Here is a 27,621-nt window from a genome sequence, read left to right as displayed (position 1 = left end):
CACAATGAGATACCACCTCACACGGGTCAGAATGGCTTTCATCAAGAAGACAGCAAATAAGTGTCAGCAAGGATGTGGAGAAAAGGGAACCCTCATGCACTGTTGATTGGAATGTATATTGGTACAGCCACTGTGGAGAACAATATGGAGATTCACGGAAAAATTCAGATTGGAACTACCATATGATCCAGCTATTCCACTCCTGGATATTTATCTGAAGAATATAAGAACACTAATTTGAAAAGATACATGCACCCCTGTGTTCACTGCAGCGCTATTTACAATAGCCAAGATGCGGAAACAACCTAAGTGTCCACCAATGGATGAATGGATAAAGAAGATGCCGTGTGTGTGTGTGTGTGTGTGTGTGTGTATACACTATACAAACTATATACACTACAGAATATTACTCAGCCATAACAAAGAATGAAATTTTGCTATCTGTGACAACACAGACGGACGGACCATGAGGGTATCATACTAACTGCAACAAGTCAGATGAAGAAAGACAAACACCGTATGATTTCACTTATATGTAAAATCTTAAAAAAATAAACAAATAAAACAAAACAAAGACAAACTCACAGATACAGAGAACAGACTGGTGGTTACCAGAGTGGAAGGGAGGTTGGCGGGTGGAGGGGGAATGGGTGAAGGGGGTCAACTATATGGTGATGGATGGTAACTAGACTTACAGTGGTGATTGTTTTGTGTGTAAACAAATATCAAATTATAATGTTGTACATCTGAAATTTATACAATGTTATATCCACTTTTACCTCAATAAAAAAATAAATAAAATAGGAGATAAGATGTGTATTCCTAATAATTATGAAATAATTACCAGAGGATAAATGCCTTACAGAGAAGTGCAAGTTAAAATCAGTAAAAATCTCATAAAGAAAAATTCAATCTCTAGCTCAAGTGACCAGAAAAAAACTTTATGGAGGAGGAAACATTTAAGTTAGTCCTTTTAAAATACCCAGGATCGGTCTGAAAGGAAGGAGAACAGTGTGGAATAAAGTGTGACTAGCCTGGGTAAAAAGGAAGGAATCCAAAGCTTTGCTTGTGGGACACAGACAAGGGCCTGAGAATGAGGGCAGTGAGAATGAAAAGAAGATCTATGAAGAAAAATAAACGAATGTTTTCTTTCCCAAACTCCATGCTTAGCTTTTTACAAAATTAATTCAAAACACAGGAGCAGTTTACCCAGAAGATATTGCAAGATTACTGTTCTTTGTGGTTACAAGTATCACTCTTGGAAATTACCATCCACATGAATGGGCTCTACTTGATGATGAGAAATGAGGCCTTAGGTTATTTTCCTCTGACATACCACCCCTAAATAAATAGGTCCACAGCAGCATTTCTTTTCCTGTACTCTTGATCTTATAATCAACTGAGAAAAGTAAAAATGAAGGGAAACGTAAATTAGGGTCTAGCGCAAAAGCAGAGGGGAAGGATAAGCATGGGTCCCTATTAACATTTTTTAATGTGCTCGTTTTCACAATCAGCAGAGGGGCGTGTTTGTCTAATAAATTAAGAAAATTCTGAGAAATTCTTATAATCTTCTGAAAGAGTTGATAGAGAGTAGCCACTTTTTTTTTTAATCCTTGGACAAGACAGAGTAAATGACATTTTACAATAAAAGTCATTTAACCGGGACTCCCCTGGGGGCGCAGTGGATAAGACTCCGAGCTCTCAATGCACGGGGCCCAGGTTCAATCCCTGGTCAGGGAACTAGATCCCACACACATGCTGCAACTAAGAGTTCACACGCCACAACTAAGGAGCCCACGTGCTGCAACTAAGGAGCTTGTGAGCCACAACTAAGGAGCCCAGGAGCCACAACTAAGGAGCCTGCCTGCCTCAACTAAGACCCGGCCCAACCAACCAAATAAATAAATAAATATTTTTTAAGTCATTTAACCTATTGAAAATATAAAGAAAACTGTAAGATATACAAAAGGCCAGATTTTAAGTTATGGGTGAGCTCTTTCTTCTTACTTCGAAAAAATTTCACCCAGCTTGATGAGAAGTATGGCGTGCTTTCTACCAGACTTTCAAAGATATCTAGGAGATGCTAGCTTCTTTTCTCTTTCCCCCATGCTATTTTGTATTTTCTTGCAACCAATTTGAAGGTAAGTATTGTTTTCCTAAAAATTGATTCAATATGTTTAACATCTACTCTCTTCCTTAAAAAAATCACAAGTAGAAATATTCAAAATACTGTACAATATGCCTGAAGTTTTAAATTAGTTTTCAGTCCTTTCCAGAAGACCACATTAACTGTTTTCATAGACAACTGAGGTGACATCTGACAGTACGAAAATCGATTATCTTCTAAGGATAAGGAAGGAAGGAGAGTAAACACTAGGAACGTTTCTATTTGGAAGTGAGGAGTTCTCATACTGTATATATTGATACACTGTAATAAGGTTTTCATTAGCATTTTCTACAAAGTTTTGCTGAACACTGGCAAGACTGTTGCAATTTTGGAGCAGTCAGTGTTTCTCTCTTGAACTATGAAGAAAGCACATCCTTTCAACTAAGTCATTTCACTTCTAACCCCCAAAGTCTCACTGGAATAGTCTCTTTTCTTTACTCACGTTGATATAATTAATTACCATAGATGAACAGGTTATCATCTGTTAACTAATTGTTATTTTGTAGCAGTAAAATCATTCTTGATTGCAAACTCAATGGAAATGAGGGTATCTTTGAGCACAATGCAAAGCTGATTAATTAAGCAGAGCACCCAGCGTGTGCCAGGGACTGGGGACCTGGTATATCTGATGGGCTTAAATAATTCAGTTTTGTTTTATTTTAATAACAAAAGCCTAATTCAGGAAGAGGATTTTTCTTAAAACTTCTCATCTAACTCCAGATTTCTTGAAAACCTAGAAAAAGATCACAGACACAGTTTCAATAAAGTCAGGCTGGAAAACTGATGACAACAACCTGTACAATAGTATGTCCTTCCTGGGAGCGAAGTTGTGTGACTCAGAAAAACAATATTGGATGAATATTAACAGATGAACAATAATAAAGAATTATACGCAGTGCCTTTAAGACTTTTTATGAATAGTTATGTTAAGGCTATTGTGGAATTCCTTCAGAGTGTATTTGTAAAGAGCACCAGGAGATACTTTATTAGAATGACTAAAAGTCCTAGTTCTTCTTTGGCTACAGCTAGAAGGAAAAAAAATAACTGAAATTGACAAAACAGCTTTGTTTTTGCAGCATTTAAATAACAGTGAAACTAGGCTGAGGTGAGTCCCCTCTACTTCATTCCTTTCTGTGTAAAGATACCTCCTCAGTGAAATGATTACAGACTTGCAATTATAAAAGGCGGATTAAATCCTTGAGCCCTGAAATCAGTTGGAAGCTCTCAGAAATGAGAGTCTGAGGCAAAGAACAAACTTGCTGTAAAGACCCAGACAGCAAATGTTTCAGGCTCTGCAGGCCATACTCAGCCTCTGTAGCATGAAAGCAGCCACAGACAACTCGTAAAGAATGAGCTTGGCTGTGTCCCAATAAAACTTTATATACAAAACCTGGCTATGGGCTGGATTTGGCCCAAGGGCTACAGTTTGCTCACCCCTGATCTAGGGGATTAAATTTTCAACAGTTTGCTGGCTCTGTCCCTGTTGCATGGGGAAATTCACCAACTACTCTTGGTATTTATTTCCTCTACTCAGGAGTCTCAAACTAGATCAGGAATTTTCAACATTTTTTTGTAGTAGTAAATCTCCTTTTTCTAATAAAAATTAACGGTGGAGGCTAGGCTAGATTTCCAGGACTTCCCAAAGGCCCCTGAAAAGCCTCCAGGTCTGTAAGACAACGACAAAACCACCGGTCACCTGATTCTAAGGTTCCACTCGGCACCAAGAACCAATACTGACCAATCTGTTTTCCTCAAGGTCTCTCCCTTCAAGCATCAACAGGTGAGGGAAGCAGTCTGAATTACAGGCCTTTCAGATGCTCCACAAATCACACTATTCCCTTCCATAGAGAAGAATGTTACATGACAAAATTAAAAATTACAAAGTACGGGTGAAAAGTAGAAAACAATGAAGTTAGATTCTACTCTATACATGTATTTAATTAAGATGTCTTTTCCTACAAATCTGTAAAAACTTTACCCAGAATGAATTTTATTACAGCTTACTCTTTTCTAACGTTTTATATATAATCAATAGGTAAGATTTCAGTGGAGCATATTTAACCTGTTTCAGAAACCACCCCTCAAGAAGTTACTGTAATTGCATGTAAATCATTCTACAATCTATATAGTCATGTCTATTAAAATGGGTCTCGGCTAACATCTCTACTTGGTAACAGTTAATCAGAAAATTAGTTCTAAATACTAGAATTCAATTTAATTTTATAATTTAAGTCTGTCATTAATTTAAACTGCTGTCCCTCACCATAGTCAAAAATCTCAAAGTAAAAAAAAAAAAAAAGGTACTGCAGGGACTTCCCTGGTGGTCCAGCAGTTAATAATCCACCTTCCAATGCAGGGGACGCGGGTTCAAGCCCTGGTCGGGTAACTGAGATCCCACATGCCGCGGAGCAACTAAGCCCATGTGCCACAACTAGAGAGAAGCCCGTGTGCTGCAACTAGAAGAGCCTGCACATAGCAACTAAGACCTGACACAGCCATAAATAGATAGATAAATTAAAAAAAAAATTTTTTTTAAAGGTACTGCGTAGTAGAACAAAGGTGTCACAGGAGCTCAGAGGAAGAATTTATACACTCTGTTAAATGACAGTGAAATATCACATAAGTAACAGTTCAAAATACCAGCACCAAAGTGATTCAACTTATGGGGAGGTAACTGTCTGATACTCAAGAAAAAACAACTTTGTTTCACAAAGTTACACGTTTCTATAAAGGAGGACTTCAGTGTGACAGAAACTGAACCAAAAATAGCTGCTCCTTTCAGCTTTTATCCAATTCGCTCTTAATGTGGAAGTATATAATTACTTTTTCTGCTGTACCTCAAATTCTCAGGAAAAAAAAAAAAAAGATCTAGTCATTAACCAACATTTATTAGCTCCAGTTCTGTGCTATGCTGTGCGCCAAGTCATGAGCTTTAAAGATGAATAGCAAGTCCCAGCCCAGTAAGCTCACTAGTGAGGCAGACAGACACCTCGCAAATTAATCCATTTTAAATGAAATCGAGGTCCTAACTCAAGACTCCAAATTCAGGCATGTTTTAGCCCCCAGCATCCCCCCAAAAATACATCCTACAAAAAAACACAGAATGTTTTAAAATGACAAATACCCTGACTCTTTCCAATAACATTTCTAGCCATTAGTTTCTGACAGTAAATTGTTTAACTGACCCCACTACACATAAGAGCAGTTTATCTACGTAAATCTTGACTGCTATCATAAAAAGCCCATAATTAAACATAACGAATGCTCTAAGGCAGGACACAGGGCATACTTAAAGTTTTAATACCAAAGCTAGCCTTGTATAACATTCAATATGAAACCACTTTTCTCAAAGACGTAGGTTTATGATACAAGTATGAATTCAACTAATTACAGAAAACTCTAAACAGCTATTGTTCACAAATATTTTACATACAAAAATATATTTACTTATAAAATGATGATGAGTCAGCCTGTGGGAGGAATGACAGTTAAATTGAAAACTTAAAGGTCCCAGAAAAATGACAAAGTATTACTACACACAGAAATATCAGAACACAAAACTGGAGCACATAAGAAATGAAATAAAATTTTAAAATAGAGTAAAACTGAAGCAAAAAGAATTTATAAAATATAAACCTATGTTTTACTTTAAATCAATAGTTACCATTTAGAAATATTTATAAAGTTACACTGTTATATTTATATATAATGTTCATGCAATGCTATTTTTACCTCTATTTTCAAAGGAGACTGTGCTTCAGAAAATTAATAGTCATACATCTAATAAGTGAACTAAGAAGTTGAATGTATCTATATGATTCCAAAACTGTAGCTACAGTAATGTAGCTCTATACATTAGTGCAAGACCTCTGAAAGTAAGACTTCCAAAGAGGTCTCCTGAGAATCGCCACATAAACTTATTACAATCATCTGTTCCCTATGCAAAGTTAGTTGGACAAATACTATGGGCTCACAGCACTTATTCATCATAATCTTCTTTCCTGCCTTTCTGCAATATCGAGGCTTAAAAGCAAAATCCTCACATTTCCAGCCTCTTTTGCAACTAGGAGTAGCCAGGTGACCAAGCTCTGGCCAAGGACAAGTACCTGGAGAGGGCTTTCCTCCAAAAGAACCGACTCTTGCCGAGAAAAGCACTCTCAGCCTCCTCCCTTCTCTCCTGCTTGGGGTGCAGCCATCATCTTGGGACTTTGAAAACCAAAATCGCTTGCCAAGTAGAATGAGCTAGTTTCCTTAATGACACCCTTGAACCTCTGTATCAAGCCTGCACTGCCTAACTTCAGATTTCTTATTATGTGAGAAAAATAAGCCCACCGTTAAGCCTCCATGTGTGTAGTTTTTGACAACCTTCAGACTAATGCAACCCCCACACAATCAAGTCTATCAAATACTTATATATAAACCACTTTGGTGAATTCATCATAAGATATACGAATGATGAAATACTACCTAAGGGATAAATGAATACCAACTGCTGAAAAATAATAATTTAATAACAAATATTAAACACTCCAGCCAGCGACTGTTACAGAACTTAAATGTACAAGAACATATTTAACCTTTACAACCATTTGAGGTTGGTAACGTTACCACAGTCACCCACGGTAAAATTTTAAGAATCCTTGGCAAAAACAGAACAATATGGTGAAACAGAGCTAAATTTATTTATTCTGAGATTGTGACCTATTTTTATGATATGAAAATGTCCTTTCTTTTATGAAATGAGAATAGTAGAGAGTTTACATTCATTTTACATTTACATTACATTCATTTTAACATGCTGACTTGGCAAAACAGGTGACAAATCAATATCAGGACCCCAGAGTTTTATGATTTTTAAAAGTCCCTGAAATCCAAAAGCCTGAGACCCACTGAAGTTAAGTAACCTGCCCAGGAGCACAAAGCAGTCTGTGGTCTGGACACCAAAGTCCAGGGTCATTTACCAGGTTAGATAAAGGAAATGCACTAAGTAAACTCAGACTTAAAGATACGAATGTATAACTACAGAGAAAAACAGCCATCCCACAGTATAGAAAGTGGGAACAAGGACTTTTAAAGTGAAATGATTTTACCATGCTGCCCCTCCCCACCACAGACACAGAGTTTCCTCTAACTGATGGAGATTTAAACCACACCAGAGAAAACGGAATCAAGATAGGAATTCTCACCCATTCCAACTTACGTCTCAGATGACGTTAGGTTTAGAGATCCGTATTCGGGGATAAAGAACTTGCGGGTCAGGACTTCCCTGGTGGTGCAGTGGTTAAGAATCCGCCTGCCAATGCAGGGGACACGGGTTCGAGCCCTGGTCCGGGAAGACCCCACATGCCACGGAGCAGCTAAGCCCATGCGCCACAACTACTGAGCCTGCGCTCTAGAGACCGCAAACCACAACTACTGAGCCCGCGTGCCATAACTACTGAGCCCACGAGCCACAACTACTGAAGCCTGTGCGCCTAGAGCCCGTGCCCCGCAACAAGAGAAGCCACAGCAGTGAGAAGCCCGCGCACCACAATGAAGAGTAGCCCCCGCTCGCCGCAGCTAGAGAAAGCCTGTGTGCAGCAACGAAGACCCAACGCAACCAAAATAAATTAAAAAAAAAAAAAAAAGAACTTGTGGGTCTCTGCATACACTGCCTGCCTCTAAAGAAGTCTTGTGTTTTCCCAAATTGAAGGCGCAGGGCAACGCGTGATAACATCTGCCCCTAAAGCTAGCTTGCCCCTTGGTTTATTCCAGCTCTTACAAAAGTAAGGGGAGCCGACACGAATGAAGACTAGAAAAAACTGAAATGCAGTCAAATTCTTCTTCACCTCAATTCTTGGCATTTCATGCTACTGTGTTTCAATTTCTTTAACTCATGAGTTTTCAAAATCCATCTCTAGTTGTTTGCAAATGTATACATTTGATCAAGCAGTTTCTTAATATCATAACTAAATAATGTTACTTAGCCAAATATTTCCAACAATTTGACCAAGAATTTTCTAAAATATTTGAGTGTGCTTAAAAGAAAATGGAGTTTGCAAGGCTATATAATGTAGCTTACGGAAGAAATCAGAAATGTATTGCCTTGAAGACTTCAAATAGTTACTTATATACAGAACAACTGGACAGATGTTAAAGTGTTAACAGACACCTACACATTTTCACTTTTTCTATTTTATAAGATTTTAGTTACTTCAAAGCCTGGCCAGCTCTTTTCTTTTCCACTTGTGCCCGCAAATGCAATTTATTACTGAAAACATCAAACAGAAAAAAAATACATTAAAATATAGAAAACAAATGGTTTTTATCTTTATAATTGAAAATAGTAAATACCTCCCAGCTTACATTTTATTTGTTGTTATCTCAAATGTTAGGGCCCATAGTTTTTAATCCAATCTTCCGGTACCAATTTCAGTTACAGGGGAAAAAAGTACACACTATACGGAAAGAACATGCATTCTTCAGAATTTACCACACACACAAAAAGAACGGTAGATGGCTATGGGAGGAGTGGGGCGGGCAGCTGGCTTTATAATTGAAATGCAAAGGCATTTCTACATATACATGGAAAAAAGGTTTGTAGAGATATTTCTACCTTGAACTGCTTTTAATGAAATGCTGCACACACAGCTTAGGTCTCCCCATCAGCGGCTGTAATAATGCCTCCGACCAGCCTCCTTCAACACACCCTGCCATCCCCTTCCCTCCCTTCCACCCCCTCACTCCTACCAAAAGTAACAACTGAAAGATTTGTTAAGTTCACAGAAAAGGAAAAGGAGGGAGACTCTACAAACTTGATTTCACCTACACTGACTTCCTTAAACTACTATCACAATTTCTCTTCTACTGTGCTTCATTTTATCTCCTACACATTTTTTTCTTATACCAAATATTCCCATTTACTTACGTTCAGGATCATGAAACCGTCACACCGGGTAAAATACACTGCATTTTTATGTGAATATCTACAAGATTCAGGTAGGAATAAAGGTGAGTTAAATGTTATTATTTTAGCTCTTCTTGTCCATTTATTTATAAGCTTGTGTGTGTATCTAAGTTTCCTCTAATATATTGCTTCAGCCATGTCACTAATGATCCAACGTACGCAAAATATTTAGCTGAAAGGTACTGAGCTCTTCATTAAGATTAAATCAGGAAAAAGATTATTTTCAAAAATATCTTAATTTGGTGGCCCCTTGTCAGAGTCACAATAAAATTCCAAAAGCTGGGTTTGTTTGTTTTTTTACTTTTAATTTTGAAATAACTTTAGACTAAAAGAAGTTATTAAAAAAAAAAAAAAGTTCAGAGATCCCACAGACTCTTCATCCAGCCTACAATTCATCATCCCGCAGTAAAACTATCTATTCAAATGCACCAGCTGTCCCACCGTTTATTTTCTGGTCCAGGTCCTAATCCAGGATCTCACAGCTCATTTGGTTATCACGCTTCCTTAGTCTCCGCCAATCTGTGACTCTTTCAGCACTTCATCCTTTCATAAGGTGAGCACTTCTGAGTACTAGCCGTTTTGCAGAGTGTCCTAAAATGACGTTTGTCTAGTGTTTTCTGACACTTAAGTTGAAGGGTTTTTTGGTGAGAATACCACCTCAGATGCGTCCTTCTCAGTGCATCACGACGTGGATATGTCTTGTGACATAACTTTGATCATCTAGTTGAGTTGGTGTCTGCTAGTTTTCTTCACTTTAAAAGTACCGATTCCCCCCTTTGTAATTAATTACTTAATCTGCTGGGGGAGACACTCTGAGACTATGCAAATATTCTGATATCTGACATATACATTTCTCATCATACTCTCACCCACTAAGTCTGGCACCTACTGATTCTTGTTTGCAACAATTATCACTGGGAGGTTTGCCTACTGGTGATTTTCCATTTCCATCATACCTTCTACATTTTTTATTGGAATTCTACCATAACAAAGAGCTGTCTCTTCTCCCCTATTTATTTATTGGATAATTTACTTATATTGGCATGAGCTCATGGATATTTTTTCCCCTAGAGGCTATAATCCTTCTTTATTTTGTTGTTCAAATTGTTCCACTGGGACTCCTTTGTAAATACACTCACTAGACTTCCTTCTGAATTGTAAAACGCCACTTCAGTTGGGGAAGATCAGGTAGTTTCTTTGAATGAGGGGTGATCGACGGTAAGACTACCTTTACCACTTACATCATGAACAACAACAACAAAATGTATGGAAGAAAACTGTATACACTGACATATCCCCAGTGTTACACCCTCACAACTCTTGCTCATCCAAGACCTAATGATCTCTGGTCTTTATTTTACACATATTACTACCGAATTTTCTCACCATTGTCACTGTTTAAATCCACCTAACCTTGTGCCACCCCCAATCCCCAATAATTATGGTATTTCAAGAACACAGCCCAGGGCTTCCCTGGTGGCCGCCTGCCGATGCAGGGGACACGGGTTCGTGCCCCGGTCCGGGAAGATCTCACATGCCGCGGAGCAGCTGGGCCCAAGAGCCACGGCCGCTGAGCCTGCGCGTCCAGAGCCTGTGCTCCGCGACGGGAGAGGCCACAACAGTGAGAGGCCCGCGTACGGCAAAAGAACACAGCCCAAACCACTCAGAGACAACAGTAGCTACATTCATTTTAGCCAACAGGTAAGAAGCCATACTTATGCCGAGTGAAAAAAGCCAATCCAAAAGATCAAATAGCGTACGATTCCATTTACATAACATTTTTGAAATAACAAAACTGTAGCAATGGAGAAGAGATTAGTCCTCCCCAGAGGCAGAGTTGGGGAGTAATTGTATCTATAAAAAGGCAACAAGAGGAATTCTTGTGGTAAGGGAATTCTTCTGCATCTAGACTTTATCAATGTCAGTATCTTCATCGTGATATTACGCTACAGTTTTGCAAGATATTTGTAATGGAAAAAACTGGGTAAAAGGTTCACAGGATTTCTGCATTATTTCTTACAATTGCGTGTGAATCTACAATTATCTCAAACTAAAAAAAGTTTTTTAAAAAAGATAATGCGTTTCAACTCTAGCGTGAATACTCAGAAGAGATAAGATCATCACCATCGTGCCCCAACCCTTCAGATCCACCGATTGCTAGCTGGCTTCTAGGAAAGTTACTTCCAGGCCTCCCTAGAATAACCAGCCAACAGCTAATTCTTCTTCAGGGTCTCTTCTTTTCCGATTAGCTTTTATGTTGGGAGGGACAAATACCACCAGCTGGAGAAGAACACAAAGTTGCCAAGGGCCGGTAACTGTTGGTTTGTCAACTGAACTACCAGCAGTTAACAGGGTCAACATGTAAAATCTGATTTCAATTCATTTAGCTCATATTAAATACTTGAGAAGTTCTAGATCATTTTCAATGTGCAGGAGGCAAGCAATGAGAACTGCGGGAAGAGGGTTTTAGTTCCAACAACAAAACAAGGTCCTTTTTCAAGTCACACCAACCCCTCCAAAACACTTTTTACTGCCTAATGGGGGTGAAGGCACAAAAATAAATGGTGACACCAAGAGAATCTAAAACGCACTAAACCTCCGGCTCTACAAAAACTAACCCGGCCACCACCGACCACCCCCACCGACTGAAGAAGAAAACACCTGAACACAGCAGGAAACATACTTCATAACAGTGCAATAAGTCCTAGTTAGTTAGCAAGTGAGACCAGAGGCATTCTTTTCCTGAAAAGATAAACATTCTAACAGCCAAAGTAACGTGCCACACACGTGTACATGCACACACGTGTACACAGGATATATGTTTCCTGAAATCCACTGAATCCTGCTTAAACCATTGACTAAAACTTGAATTCAAATTAGTTGTCCTAACGCTAATGAGGTTTCTGGTGAATCACAAATAGCTTGAAGCAGGCCTGTGTTCCTTTGTAGCCACCAGTCTTTGATTAGTAAAAGGAGGTAGCTATTCTTTCTGATTCCCTAGTTCTTCGCTATTTAGAGTACTGTATCTCTGTCGTAGAATAGAGCTTAGTGCCTTAGATTTAAAAACTTTTTATACACTAGCTCTTTTATAAAAAAGGCAGAGACAGTCATCCTAACAGATGTGTTTCTGATATTTTTCTGTACAAATTTCACATGCTGAAACACTGTTACGCTTTCATATAAATGTGTGCTCTATGCAATAAACTTTGCAGGTAAAGCAAAAAAGAAAATAATAATAATGAGCCCATCAGCTTACTTTCCCCCCACAAAGGCTGACATTATAACCTCTGAACATATTTTTATTGACTGTATACATTCCAGCTCTGACAAAGCTACAAAAGACCAATTGCATGTACTACAAATTGCTTCTCCTTCCTCGTTTCAACATTAATTTATGTAAACAAAAAACGATGTAGGGGAATAAGGAACTGCCCTCACAGGCTCGCTACAACCGTTACCTCGTGCCACCACAAGTCAACCGTGGGCTTAAATTCAGATGTTCCTCAACTCCCGCAAAGGATGGAATGCCTGGAAATCCCATTATCATCACAGATTAAGAAATACTAATATACTTAGCATAATGATATGAGAAATTAGCTATTTCATATTAGATTCCAGAATGGACATGGAAAAGACACCAAAGTTTAAGGAAAAATAGTGTAAGTTGAAAAAAATCTTGAAAATCAAGTAAATTATGGGGACTTCCCTGGTGGCGCAGTGGTTAAGAATCTGCCTGCCAATGCAGGGGACATGGGTTCGAGCCCCGGTCTGGGAAGATCCCACTGGCCGCGGAGCAACTAAGCCCGTGTGCCACAACTACTGAGCCTGCGCTCTAGAGCCCGCGAGCCACAACTACTGAGGCCCGTGCTGCGCAACAAGAGAAGCCCGCGCACGGCAAGGAAGCGCAGCCCCCGCTCGCCGCAACTACAGAAAGCGCATGCGCAGCAACAAAGCCCCAACACAGCCAAATATAAATCAATGAATAAATGTATACAGAAAATTATGCTCAACAACTTGGACTTTCCTCCTATGAACTACGAAATGGCCATCACCGCCAACTGCCGTGACTAGGCTGCACTGGCGTAAACGTGTGCACGGCACGACACGATGAGCAGCTGATACGAACGTGCACACGTGCGGCCGGCCTGTCCAGCAGAGTGGACATCTCCGCTGTGTAGCTCGGGCTCTTGACCATCTCCACCCTGGAGGTCAGACCTCTGCTTTAACAGAACTCCAGTCTCCTCCCACTCTCCACAAATCACAAGCTTCCACAGGACACGTAGCGTCACTTTCCATCCCCCACTCAATCCCTTGGCTCCAGGTGCACTGAACAAAGGTCCACACTTATTTCCTTACAACCACCTGTGCAGCTTCTATGACCTTGGGTTCGCCTGGAAAATCCTTCAGAGCCTCCTGGTCCACTGGTGGGTGAATTTCTACTCCCCTAAGACTTAATACACACCCACCTAGGAAGTCCCCAGACTCAATACACACCCATCTAGGAAGTCCCCAACCTCAGCAATGCTGGCCTAGGACAGCTGTCACAGCACTAATGAATCACTTCCTACTTATGACATGATAGGTTGGTGAGCTGCTTGAGGGACAGACGTCTCAATGAATCCCCAAGGCCTGGTAAGTAATAGGTATTTCATTAAAATGTGATAACAAGAACTATTAGTAGGCACTGCACTCAACAGTAAATGTACGTTCTTCCATTTCATCCACAAAACAACTTCGAGAAGCTATTACCCACATTTTACAGATGAGGAAACTGTTAACCAAAAATGGGGTGAGAAGGAACAGCCCATATAATACAGAACTATCACCAGCGGCCACATTTCCATAACTCTACACTAGTCTAGATCAAAATTCTTTGAGGCAATTACAATTCCTTTTCACTACATATAAAACTTACAAAATACATAGCAAAGCTAAAAAAAAAAAAGGTTTCAAATGAGTCAAGAAGGCATAGTCTTTCTGTGTTTTGAAAAGGTTACTGTATCTTTATTTCAAATAGCTCATTTAGGTTGGAAGCATATGCCACTATTACTTTACATAATATGACTTTATAAGACTTGAATTTCAAACATCACCCAAGGCAGACCTTATTGTGTTCATTTAACTCCCCCCAAAATCCACCTGGATAAAGTTTTTTCAGGGCAACAGTAAATTTTAAAAAAAAAGAACAGACTTGTTTCAGGGTGGAGGGGGGTAGGGGAGGGATGGATTGGGCAGTTGGGGTTAGCAGATGCAAACCACAGAGAATGGATGAACAACAAGGTCCTACTCTGTAGCACAGAGAACTATATTCAACATCCTATGATAAATCATAATGGAAAAGAATTTTTAAAAAAGAATTTATATATATGTTTAACTGAATCACTTTGCTGTACAGCAGAAGTTAACACAACATTGTAAATCAACTATACTCCAATTAAAAGAAAAAAGAAGCATGGTGAGTCTTCATAAATAAGCTAAAATGACAGTGCTAGGAGGTTATAGCTGGTTTTGTTTTTATTTTACGTCCTTTTTCGAGAGGAAGAAAACCGCAACAAGTTGGCAACCAGGAAGTCCTCTTAATTTTTTTTAAATTTTTGTTTTTTTGAGTGTCTGTGAAAGCCCGGGGTGGGGTCTGGGAAGGACTGTGTTAAACACCAGCCTCACGAAGCACTGCAGTTGGAGAGATTCATTTTGAACCTCAGCCAAGATATGCAAAGCTAATTATGGAACTGTTAATTACTAAATGTTTAAAAGGTTATTTGAAGGTGACTAAGTTTCCACCAATATTGCAAAAGAATGTTAATAATTTTTACCATGAATTCAAGTCCTCACTTGTTCAGAGCCACATGCTAATACAGTGTGAAATTGGTTTTTCAGTAATAAATGTGTATTTTTTTAACCTCCAAATTCAAATATCATTGTTATGAAAGCTAAATGCTTGTGGCCAGTCATTACTTTGCGAGCCATGCTTTTCAAAAGTGCACCCAGACCATTTAGTTGTGTTTTACGAACAAAAACTACTTAAGGAACAAATTATTTATTACTAGAGCCCCAAAATGAGCCAAAATATAATCAAAGTGTAAGTTGTCAGATGAAAATATAAGACTGCTCATAAACAATGATAAAAAAGAGATGGAAAATTTATCTGTCAAAGACACAATTCTTCCACTAGATTTGAAAGTTAAATATTCATCAGAGATACTCTTTTGTGCAGATTCTCATAACTTAAAGTTCTCTGGGCTAAAGGCACTTTTTCAGCCCTCTCATTATGACTCAAGACACATGCTACTGAGTGACTTTTGCAAAGAATTAAGTCTTGCACTGTTAAGAGCTCTCCAATGACAAATTCATGATTTAGCAACTGAATCAAAAGGTGTAACAGCCAAAAAAAAAAAACTTCAGTAATGAAGAACAAAGTAATATCACTAGGAAGGGACGAGGCAGGAGATTTTACACAAGCCATTTTAAAAAGTAACTTTTACAACTAGCTAAAAACACATCATATTAAATCTTTAAAGTAGAAGAATATTCTGCAATAGGCGTTTCACCTGAAAACAGGCATTTAAACACTCTACCTAAAGCAATGTGAAAGGGTCTGAATGCAGTAAGTTAATAGTATGGTTTAGGAAAGTCATTTTATTGTTTAAAGACTTGGGGGGAAAGCTGTTTGTAATTTACTGACATCTTTCACTTCACTTAATTACTCAGGTGACCAAGCTTCCCATTTAAGTGATTAAAGACACAAACCCCAACAGTTTAATAAAGCAGTTACTTAACAGTCCTGTTTTTCAACAGAGGTGCACTGAAAAATATTAATAGAACATTTAGTGCTCCTTATTTTCAAGGAGGTTTGTTATTGAGAATACAGTGCCCCACTGACTAGAACTCAGCCACTTTCCAGACACACAATATGGGACACACATTGGATTAAAGATGGCTTTTCTCGTCCTCTCAGAGTATCAGGTGAAATAGTGACAGCCCCTTAAATATGAATATGTGAGATTTAGCTAAAAATTCGAGTGACAGTTTTGTTTCTCCTTGCCATTCCCCCTCTAGTGACATGCCTAAATAAACGGGAAAATGGGTTTCTGTTTTCCAGGTGGGCAGGAAAAGCTTCCTAATTTCATAACACTCTTCAAAGTTCCTGTGTTTGCACTGAGGCTCTCCCCACCCCCAGATTCTCTTGGAGCTAACCTCTTAGGTTACACGAGTGACAGCACGATTACTTCTAGGCAACTGAGTGACCTTGTACAAAACCACATCTTCACAGCGTTTGGGAGACAAACTGGGTTGGTAGGGTTAAAAAAAAGAAAAAAGGAAGAAAATGAATTTAACAAAGAATATTTATATATTTTCCTCTTTTAAGGCACCTTTCTCTTGCCTGCCGTAAGAATCGTACAAACTCCTTCACCAAATCTATCCTGAGAAACAGAAGGAAGCATGACAGCAAAACTTCCCTAATTCGTATCCGTCTGTCCGTATCAAGTTTATTTCATAACTTGGCTTTTATATTACAAACTTCTAACCCTCGAGCACTCAAGAGAAAAGACAGGGCAGAAAAACTTCCAGCCCTTGCATTCACAAAGCACTCAACAGAAAAGGCACCTGCTACCAAAACATTTATTTTTTTACTTTTGAGTAAATTTCAAACTTTCAGAAAAGTAATTATTTTTGACAAGCCAGGTGAAGGCGGAAAATATTCACATTTCCATCTACTTTCTCTTTAAAATAATAAATAAACACGTAGGTCCGCATTAGTAATAACCAAGGGAGCATTAGTGTTAATAGGGTGGATACTTATGAATGTTCCAAATGTTTGGTAGGCTTCTCTAAGGTGACTTGTTCTGTGAAGGTTTGGTGGGGGAAATGTGCTGCTTTCAGACGGTCAGCGAAGCGTTCACGTTGCGGTGTCAGTAGCAACTGGCCCACTTCTGACTCAGGCCAAGCTCTGTGCTGGTCGGTTTTCACTCTGCTCTCCACAACCGGCGCGTCAACAGGGAAATTTAACAGCTCATTTCTCTGGCACAGTCACCACGCGGTCACAGTGGAGGTTCTGTCTCTTCCAGTTTTGTTGGGGGACACACCCCCCTCCACCCACCAGATAGTAGGTTTGGAGTCATTGCTATTCTAATCAACCAACCTGAGATTCCACTTCCCGGCTCTCTAATTTCCACTAAAGGCCTCTGACATCATTTTCTGACCTGCCTTGCTAGGCTCTAATATTCTCAGCATGTGTGATTTCACTTGGCACTTCAAACACTGAAAGGGATTGAAACATTTCACTGAAATGGGCTCCTCCACCACACTGTGACTGAGAACGTGCGTTTTCAGCTGCATTAGACTGACTGACTGACAACGTAAAACCGACAGGAGATGCAGAAGGCACATGAGAAGCAGTGCAACAAGAGCAAAAAGCAGGACCTTCCTCGTTTTCGATAAAGTAATCCTTTGGATTAGGAACTTTCTGGAGACACTGTGAAATGAATTTGCCTTGCAAGATTACCATCTTCCACAGTCTGGTAAACGAGTGCAATCTACCTACGATCCCCAGATGTGCCGGCTCCATCAGAAAATAAATGAAAAATCAAAAACCGTACCAGGTGCCATTCCTGGGCCTTGTCCAAAGGCAGCCAGTGGAAGCGTCTATTTTATTCTCCTTGCCCTGCATTAAATAATGACAATCAACAGCAGAGGAGGAGAGCCTTTGGCTCTGAACAGATGGCATCCAACACCTAACAAGCGAAGCAACTCTTTCAAGCATTAGATCCTAAATGTCTGATGGTCCCAAGGATCAGGAGGGCTTATTTGTCTTAAGACGGTTGGCAGCAGGATCCCCTGTAGTCACCATCCCAACGCTTAGGAGCATGCGTCATTATCCAGTCAGCAGCTAAAAGCAAAAAAAATCAAACCACCACATTTTTATAAAATTTCCCCCTCTCTAAGTCCAACTTGAGACGACCAGATCCACCACCAACAGCAATTCCTCTACTTAAAGCCAGAGAAAAATAAGCCTGAAGGTAAACGAACGTATGAAGGTTAACAAACTTATCTAATTTTGACAAGGTTGTGCAACACCAAAAGAATCCGCAGGGTAACCTTCCCGGGGCTGTATGTGAATATGCCTGCTCTGCAGTTCTGTCTGCAGTTGAATCTAAAAGCACTAACCTAGCTATTCAACTTCCCCCCCACCAAACCCTTCCTTGCAAAGCGGCATCACTTTTCCAAATTAAAAAAAAAGTTAAAGAAAAATAGTAAACATACAAACATCTCAACCTTTTACTTTAGAAGACCAGCACGGGTTCGCGTTCCGCAGAGCCCTGCAAGTTTCCTCCTACACCTCTGCAAACGCCGAAGAACTCTGAAGGTAGCAGGGGCCACAAGCCCGGGGAGGCAAGGCGCCTGCGGCCGGGGTGGGGGTGGGGGGCAGGAGGGGCCGGCCGAGGGGAGGTGACTGCCCCCCGCCCCGAAAGGCTCCCGGGCCCCGCGCTAGGCTGGGCAGAGGGGACGCTCGGGAGAGACCTCCCTGCCCCGCGGGGCAATCGCAGGAGCAGGTCGGTACGGGGAGAGCAGCGAAAAGGAGGAGAAGATCCAGGAGAGGGGGAAATAACGCCAGGACGGCCAGGGGAGACGCGGAGACGCGAAGCCCCTGGAAGCTGGGGACCTGACGCGAGGCGCGGGCGCGCGGGGCGAACGACGTGGGCAGGAAGCGCGCAGCCGACGCGGGGCTCACCTGGGGGGTCCTCTCGGCCGGGTTCTTCATCACCGCCTGGCGGAAGCTGTTATCCACGTAGGACGCCATCTCCCCCCGCAGCCCGGGCCGGGGCCGCTCCGCGCCCTCGGCCGCCGCCTCCCGGCCCAGTGCCGCCGCCGCCGCCGCCGCCTCCGCCCTGCGCGCTCCGCCCGCCTCGGGCCAACCAGCCAAACCGCGGCGGCGGCGGGGCGGGGGGCGCGCGAGGCCCGAGGGTCCCCGCGGCGCCCGGCTGCCGGGAGCTCCCGCTTCCTCCGCCTCCCCCGCGCCGCGCGGCCGGGAAGGCTCCCCACGGGCCCGGGCTCGACACGCCTCCCCGGCTCCTCTTGGGGACGGCGGCGGCTCCTCCCGCCCCCCGCCGGCCTGAGTTATTTTTAGGGAGTTCGAGCGGCGGGGAGGGGTTGGCTGGGGCGCACGGGCCTCGCTATCCTCCGCGCGCAGGGCCGCCCCCTCCTCTCGGGGGCTCCGGGAAGCACTCGGGGGCGCCGCGGCCGCCGTCCGATGACCGGTTCAGGTCAGGGCACTGCGAAGCCGGGTCGCCTCGGCCGCCGTCCCCGTCGCCGCGCCGCGCCGCGGCTCCGTCTACTGCGCTTGGCCGAGACCCCCGACGGCTGCTGCATCCCCTCGGGCCGCCCCGCCGCCGCCGCCGTGCGCTCCGCCGCCGCCCCCCATCTGCACGCGCGGAGCGGCCAGAGCGCCCCCGGCTGCGCGCTCGGCCCGCTGGCTCTCGGCAACTTTGTTCCCGGGCTGCGGGCGCGGAGGGAAGGGGCCGCGGGCACCGGGTCCGGACTCCTGGCGGCAGGCGTCGCGCACAGCCCCCCTGAGAGTGTTTGGGAAGCGGCGACTCCCCTCCTCTTCCCCGCCTCTTCCTCCTCCTGCGCCCCCGCGCCGCCCAGCCGCGCTCAGGGAGGAAGCGGCCTCCGGGGCCGGGCGCTTTGTGCTGCAACCATGGTGAAGAGCGAGTGACGGGCCGGCAGCCACTGGAAGCGCGCCGCGTCGGCGGGGGCGGGGCGTCCCGGCGCCGGCTCCCGCCCCCGCGCCGCCCGCCCGCCGGCCGGCCGCGCCCTCGCTCCGGAGCTGCACCTTCGGCGGCCCAGGTGAGCCGCGCGCCGGGCACTCGGGGGTCGCCGCGCCCGGGCCGGGCTGGAGGGGGCCCCGCACCACCTGGCCCCGGGGAGGCGGCGCGCCCCGGCTGCCGGGCGGAGGGCGCAGCTTCCCCTCTGGCGGCTCACGCCGCGCCGCCGGCCCACACGCGTCCCGGGGGACCTGCAGCGTCGCGTCGCCCCTCCAGACTGCCCCTGGCGCCACGCCTCGGCCGCCGGGGCGGCACGTCGACCCGGAACAGAAGCCCGGCCCGCAGCTTGGGCCGCCCTGGGCAGTCGTTTTGAACCTAGGGGTTGGCTCCGAGTCGTTCCAGAGGCGATCAGTCCTCTAGGGATTTATTTGGCTTATCCTTAACTTTCTGCAGGGACAGCGTTCCTCTCCTGCCTTCCGTGCTCACCAGGGCACCTTCAGACACTTAAATGACTAAGAAAGGAGGGAGATGGAAACGAGCCAGTTCAACCCTAGACCAAACACCACCCGCAGACGGGCGAACACTCCAGATTTAAAGGTGAGACCCGGACAGCAAGTTATGTGACATAAGCAGAAACACTGGCAGATGTAGCTTGGCACGAGCCGGGTAAACGGCCAGACCCCGGAGTCACTTGGTGCAGAGGCACTAGGACAGAGCCCTTTAAGATGTCACCAGTCCTGCTGTGTCCTCCCCCCTCGCACGCCCACCCGCGAGCCAGGGCGAGGTGTGTGAGCCCAGCCAAGCGGAGGGAGCAGCTCTGGAGGGAGTCCTGGTCCTAGAGCTTGATTTTTTTTTTTTTTTTTTTTTGGGTACGCGGGCCTCTCACTGCTGTGGCCTCTCCCGTCGCGGAGCACAGGCTCCGGACGCGCAGGCTCAGCGGCCATGGCTTACGGGCCCAGCCGCTCCGCGGCATGTGGGATCTTCCCGGACCGGGGCACGAACCCGTGTCCCCTGCATCGGCAGGCGGACCCTCAACCACTGTGCCACCAGGGAAGCTCCTAGAGCTTGATTTTCATCTGGCTCCCCTTCCCCACCCGCATCAAGTTCGTGCTTTGCTGTCTCTATGGAGGCCGCACTCAGAGGAGGATTGCTCTTTTGAGGACCTACCACGCTGAACACTTTTCAAATTTTCAAACATAACTTTTTCGACATCTAGTTTATTGTAAACACTTGGAATAGGTTATGAACGAACGTTTTAGGGTTCCGAAGTCACCTGTGTGGCATTAAACAGATTGTGTGGCTTCCAAGAGATGGGACCATCCTGGCCGAACCTCCTGAAACAATCTTACAAATTATCTCTCTAGACCCTTGATGTTACCCTGTGCTCCAACTGCTTCCTCATATTTCTCTCGAAGCCCTTAGTTGAAACCCAGCATCCAATTCTTTATGACCTAGACCACCACCACCTTGAATAAGTGCCATTACAGCTCTGTGAAGAGAGAGGAGAAGAAAAGTCAGATCCAATGAAGTGAAAAAACATACCTGACATCTCCATCTGGTGCCCGGTAGACATCTCAGAATTCACCTGCGCAAACCAGGCTCCAGATCTCCTGCCCCAGACATGCCCCAGCCACAGACTTCCACATTCCTGCTAATGGCATCTACCTCTGTCACCCCTTGCCCAGGTGAAGAGCCTTGGCTTCTTTCTTGACTCTTTCCTTTCTCTTACCAACCCCCCCACCCCGGGTTTCAGTAAACCTGTCAGCTCAACCTTCAGAGTGCCATATCTGGAATCTAACCTCTACCCACCACCTCAACGGCCATGACCTTGGTCCACACCAGCATCAGCTTTTGCCTGAGCTTTGCAGTAACCACTTACCTGGCCTCCCTCTTTCTGCCCTTGCCTCCAGCACCAGGGAGTCGGGGTGAGTCTTTTCACTCCAGCTCATGTCATTCCTCTGCTAAAAACAACAACAAAGGGCTCCCCTGGTGGCGCACTGGTTGGGAGTCTGCCTGCCGATGCAGGGTCCGGGAAGATCCCACATGCTGCGGAGTGGCTGGGCCCGTGAGCCATGGCCACTGAGCCTGTGCTCCGCAACGGGAGAGGCCACAACAGTGAGAGGCCCACATACCGAAAAAAACAAAACAAAACAAAACAAAAAACAACAACAACAAAAAGTCCATCAGCTCCCCACCACTTTTTTTTTTTTCAAGGTCCTTATTTATCATGGCCTAAATGACCTATAGAACTGGTTCTCCTTCCCTCCCCACCCCCGCCCCCTTTATCTCTCTGACCTCATCTCCTACTATTCTACCCCCTGCTCATTTCCCAGCCACACTGGCCTCCATGCTGCTTCTGGAACACAGGAAGCAAGCCACAGTCTCAAGGCCTTTCCTTCTGCTGTTCCGCTGCCACCTGAATTAGTGACCCACTCCCCTAGGCCACCAGAAAACCAAACCAAACCAAACCTAGAATGGTGTTTCCTCGCCTCCTTCATGTCTTTATTCAAGTGTCACTTTCCCTGTATCTCCACATGCCCTAGTTCTCTCCCTTGCTTTGCTTACCACCATCTGACATATGCCGGATTTTACCTACTTGATTTATTTATTGTGTCCCTCCACCATAATGTAAGCTTCCGACGTCAGTGATTTTTTTGTTCCTTTTGTTCACTGCTGCACCCCCCAACGTGATGTAAATGAATGAATAACTATAGTGCTACCTTGTATGTGTATGGAACTGATACATACATTATCTCTGTTGGGGAAGGGGAGGCTAGGAGAGAAACTTAACCTCTCTGAGCCTGTTTTCTCTTCTTTTAAAAGCAGATAAAGATGGCATACCCTGAAGATTTTCGAGGATCCAGGAGAATCCACGCAAAGTGACGGTGACTTGTAAAGCGCTTGAACCACGGTGTGCGCTCAACAAACGGTGCGTATTTTTAAGATCGTCCTCATCATCCCAACCCTCTGAGGTTAGTGGAACGGTTATTATCATTCCTGTTTACAGATGAGGTAACTAAGACTAAAATAGGTTATGTGACTTGCCCTAGTTCCAGGCCTGCCTGGAAGTTTGGAAGGGCCCAGGGCAAGCTAATGTAGACCCCATCGTAAATGCCTAAAGCTATAAATTAACTGGAACACAGTGTGGCAGTGACTACTGGCTTCTGGCCTGAAACTCACACCCCATTTTCTTCCCATCTCTGCTCCATCATGTATTACAAAAAGGCTCATACACGCGAGGACACCCTAGCCTGCGCACCATACCCCTCACAAAAGCTACCCCCTGGCGATTCCTCCAGCCTTGGACAGTCAGGCCTGGAAGTGGCAGGGCAGTAAGTTCCAGGGCCTAAGGTGTTCAGAAAGCATGGAATTCCTTGTCCCATGGGGAGGGTGAAGCCGGAGCAGGGCCCCTCAAAGCCTAGGCAATGGGCAAGAACTCAACTCACCCAGGCCGCACAGCCAGAAAGCTGTGACTTACAGATGCAAACCCAGCTCGCTCTTCTGAGTGCTCTGCTGTGATACTGAATTGCCCCAGTGACCTCAGGTGAGGCCTAATAGTATGTCTTGTCCACCAACAAAATGACTACCTCGCTGTCAACCTCTAAGCTATCATTTAATTTCAATTAAAGTTAACTTTCCCGCTACTTATAATTACTTATGTAAGTACGTTAATAATGCCATTCGGCATCTAGGACACCTGATACTTGGCATGCATTGCTTTGTTTTATATATTTTATATAATATATTTTATATAATAAATTTTATATAATAAAATATATAGCTTAGGTGTTTACAGTCATCTTTTAAAGTGAGTAGATTTTTTTTTAATTTGTTATTTTTTTATTAACATTTGAGTGCCAGCAGTATGCTGTGTATACCATGGGTGACAGAATTAGACATAGACCTGCCAGTTTGCCAGTTAGCCTAAACCAAACTGCTCCAATAACCATAAAGTAAGCCATTTATTATGCTGCTTCATAAAGGCACGTATAAAGATGACAGCTTCTTTGTTCTGTTTCTACAACCATCATATTATCTAGAAAGTCATTAGGGGATAGAGAGACAGAACACTGTGTTTTAAGTCTAGAAATGCATTTCAAGTTCTGGCCTTAATACCATTCGACTTGTAACTTCAAAAAGCCTTGATGATTCCAACAGTAAAACCTAATATTAATACATCTCTAAATATATTATATAAGTTAGGTGTTTACAGTCATCTTTTAAAGTGAGTAGATTTTTTTTTTTAATTCCTATGGGTCCAGCTACAACATAAGAGTAATACTGATACATCTACATCTATCTATCTATAGCCATTTTGTTCAAAAAAACGCCTTGAACGTTCACTGTTCAGTCAATAAATATTGATATTTATTGCATGCTGTCTACTAGGTACTGATCTCTATGTTTGGAGTACCAATGGTGGATAAGACAAACGTGCTCCGTTTCCTGGCCTTGTGGGAGCTGACTCTGTGCCAGGCATTTGCCTCATTTACTCACCTCATCTAGGAGAATGGCCAGGGCACTAGGATCTCTTGTCTGAGAACAATCTGCGCTGTTCTAAGACAAGAGATCCCTCTCGTTACCATCTTGTCCAGCTGTTACAACTGTCTGAAAGCAAGGTTTAGAGCTGAGAGGGGTGGAGTTCTAGTAAAGGTGTTCCTCCCATGAATCGGGCTCCTCCCAGACAATTTTTATTCACATTGTTTTGCAGTTACTTGACTCTCAGGAGAGTGGAAGGCAATAGTTTAGACACTGTATCGCTTTCAACAGAGCACACTCCACTAGGAAATATTGTATCTACCTGCAAATAGCATTCCAGAGTCCCTGGTGGAGAATACAGTTACAGAGCCCAGGGAGAGACAGTGTATACATAGCAGAGAGCTCATGAAACAAGTTAGATGAAGTGTATCGAATACACAATTAGACTCAGACTCTTAGGTTTGATTTTATAGGAATCCTAATAAATTCAGAGCTGAGGATGTTGTCACATGAGTAAGAACGATGCTAAATCTCGATGTGTAGATATTTTGGACTTGATTCTAAAAGAAGAAACCATTTCTTCCTAATTCACCAATATTATGACCTTGGTTCTGCCTTGGCCACAAAATTAAATAAAAATATAAGTCAGAAATATATATTCGAGCTAACAAATAAAACTGTTTTATCCGGTTACACGATTGCATCCTGCACCCTGACATAACCACTTTCTTCTGCTGATGTGTTTGCATTTGAACTATTGGACCAGTGGGAAAGCACAGCCTTCTTTATTTCCTGATGGTGAGAAAGCTGATGCTGACATTTCTTAAAGGAAATGCGTTGTTAAACTTTTGATCCACTGTCAATTCCTTCTGTTGTTGCCTAGTGTTTGGCATTTATTTTTATGAATCGCCCTGTGGAACTGTAGTGCAAAATCAGTCTGCCAATTTTAAGGAGGCCTCTAAAAAGGTTTAGGTAAAGTATGCAGATTCAGGGTGTTTTTGTTTGTTTTTTTTAAGCCTGAAAATAGGTAAAATTAAGGACTTCAGTTCAAAACCTAACAATGTAGTTGCCACTACACAGTCAATGAGTGTTTAATGCATAGATTTTAAAAGCCCATGCTAGATATCATGAATGCTTAAATTAATTATGCAGAGAGAAAAAAAAACCTTCCATTTCAAACATGCACAATGGAACATTGTATAAAATTGTATCTGGGTTTCTCCAGTTATGTTAAGGTGGTTGCATACAACTGAAATTACATCCACAAACACACCGGTATGCAGTGCAGAATTCGTAAATGTGTTCCAATGAAGAAAAGCAGCTACAATTATCACCAGCTCTGGTCTCCAAGTGGTATTCAAGGGGAAAGCAAGTGTGCTATAATACAGCTGTCTGCTATAAGAGCTGCAAAATCAGACAAGGTCTGTGGGGGCGGGGGGAAGCAGTATTCTTGACCAGCTGTGATTTTTTTAAACACCAATACTAACAATCATTCTGAAGTCATGATTATTTAATATTTGTTAAACCTAAGACTAGTGCTAGACACCATATGTACATAAACAAAGACAGAGAGTCTGTGTGTTGAGCTTGCAAATCTAAATTAGGCAAAGGAAGTGAAGGGCAAACAAGGGCGTGGGAAACATGCACTAAGGGCCCGTTTGGAAAAGGAGGCTATTTTGTTGCATTGTATGTTAGTTTTAACTATCAGAAGGTGCGTTATTTCGCAACACAAAAATTTAAAGGAGGGAAGTCAGGAGTGGGGAGGGGGGGAGCGGGGAGCACATTGCCTTTATGGGGGTTGAAGGAGGAAACCTTCAATATGAAGAATATATCAAGTTAGAGACCTGAAAGAGGAAAGCACCAGTAAATGGCAAAAAACAAGACAAAACTAAAAGCAAAAAAACTCTGACCATTGGCTGGGATCTGATACAAGAAGCAGTAAAGATAATAGGTGAGCTATAGCTCAGAAGAGAACCTTCCGAGCCCTGGAGAGGCACATCACGACGGCCCTGCCCATCCTCAGTGTTCTTCTTATATGAACATTTTACTTATAAGTATGACCAGTGATAAGTGCTGGTAAGACATTTAAGACTGAGTTTGGTTCCGTCTCATGCTTACCTCACCTACGAGGAATGAGCCTGTAGCATCGTAGCTGTCTGTAAGAATCCAAAGGTAATTAAGTCAGGGTAAAGACCGAGTAAACTCAGAGTACTCCACCCACACCTGGTTGGGTGCGTCAGGGACGGGGCTGTTGACACAGAAGGTAGCATAGAAGTGATTGGACTAACAGAACTTTATCACGTTGCTGCAGGGGGAAAAAATGTCATCTTTTTCCCAGTGGAGTCAATAAAATGCAGCTTTATAAGGGCAGAGTGGAATATATGATATAGTGGGAAAACCTTAGAATCTACTATCACACAACCTTGAATTTGAAAGCCTTTTCTGATAGACATGAGCTCTGTGACCTTGAGGAAAGAGCTTAACCTCTCTGAACGTTAGTTTCTACCTTTGTAAAATATAGTTTAAAAATATCTTCCTTGCTAGATTACTATGACAATGACTCAAAACAGGATTTATAAAAGTAATATTCAGGAATTCCCTGGTGGCCCAGTGGTTAGGACTCTGCACTCTGACTGCCGAGGGCCTGGGTTCAATCCCTGGTCGGGGAACTGAGACCCCATGTACAAGCTGTGCGGTCCAGCCAAAAAACACTTTTTTTTTTAATTTAAAAAGTAAATACTCTTTCTCATCTCTCCCTTCCCCTTAAAGGAATAGCTTTAGTCAAAGAATATTTGTATGGCCCTTCAAATTTCTAGGAAAGAAAGATTTTAGGTTAAAAATATATGGACCTAATTGACTTTACATACAATAATTTTGAACTTAGAGATAGTTCTTTTATTTAGTCTATTTTAGTAAATAAACTTTAATTACTTATAGCAAGTAGCCCAGAGCCTCAAAGGTAAATAATGTTTTACCTGGGGCAGTGGTTCCTAGCTGGGGATGATCAGTATTTTCACAAGGCTAAGAGTGCTGGCAGAGCTAGGCAGGGCTGCTGTCTCCAGAAAGAAAGTCTTCTGCGCTCCACAGGGCAGAATAGGAGCTGCTTCTCAGATGCATCAAACCCAAGTCTGATGGCATCTCTGCTTTTATCAAATAAATGAAAAACCAGAATTGACTCTTACAAATATTGAATCTATTGCCAGGTTTATGCCCATTTCAAAAAGCAAGGGATGATTGCCATCTACTAATATGTGTGTTATTGTCCC

The 27,621-nt window shown here is 43.1% G+C and overlaps 1 protein-coding gene and 1 non-coding gene across 2 annotated transcripts in view; one reads left to right on the top strand and one right to left on the bottom strand.

Moving 5' to 3' along the window:
* Positions 1-18,912, bottom strand: part of RAPGEF2 (Rap guanine nucleotide exchange factor 2) — a 242,455-nt gene extending 223,543 nt beyond the window's left edge. Inside the window, exon 1 of the mRNA XM_065877765.1 lies at positions 18,844-18,912. Within this exon, the coding sequence (XP_065733837.1) occupies positions 18,844-18,912 (69 nt within the window). The remainder of the gene's footprint in view (positions 1-18,843) is intronic.
* An 8,039-nt stretch (positions 18,913-26,951) lies between these two features.
* On the top strand, positions 26,952-27,024 carry TRNAQ-CUG (transfer RNA glutamine (anticodon CUG)). Its single transcript has one exon. It is a non-coding gene; the product is annotated as a tRNA-Gln (tRNA).
* The last annotated feature ends 597 nt before the right edge of the window (positions 27,025-27,621 follow it).

This window comes from Phocoena phocoena, chromosome 5, assembly GCF_963924675.1.
Source record: "Phocoena phocoena chromosome 5, mPhoPho1.1, whole genome shotgun sequence".
Lineage (NCBI taxonomy): Eukaryota > Metazoa > Chordata > Mammalia > Artiodactyla > Phocoenidae > Phocoena > Phocoena phocoena.
This window is presented reverse-complemented; position numbering and strand designations above follow the sequence as displayed.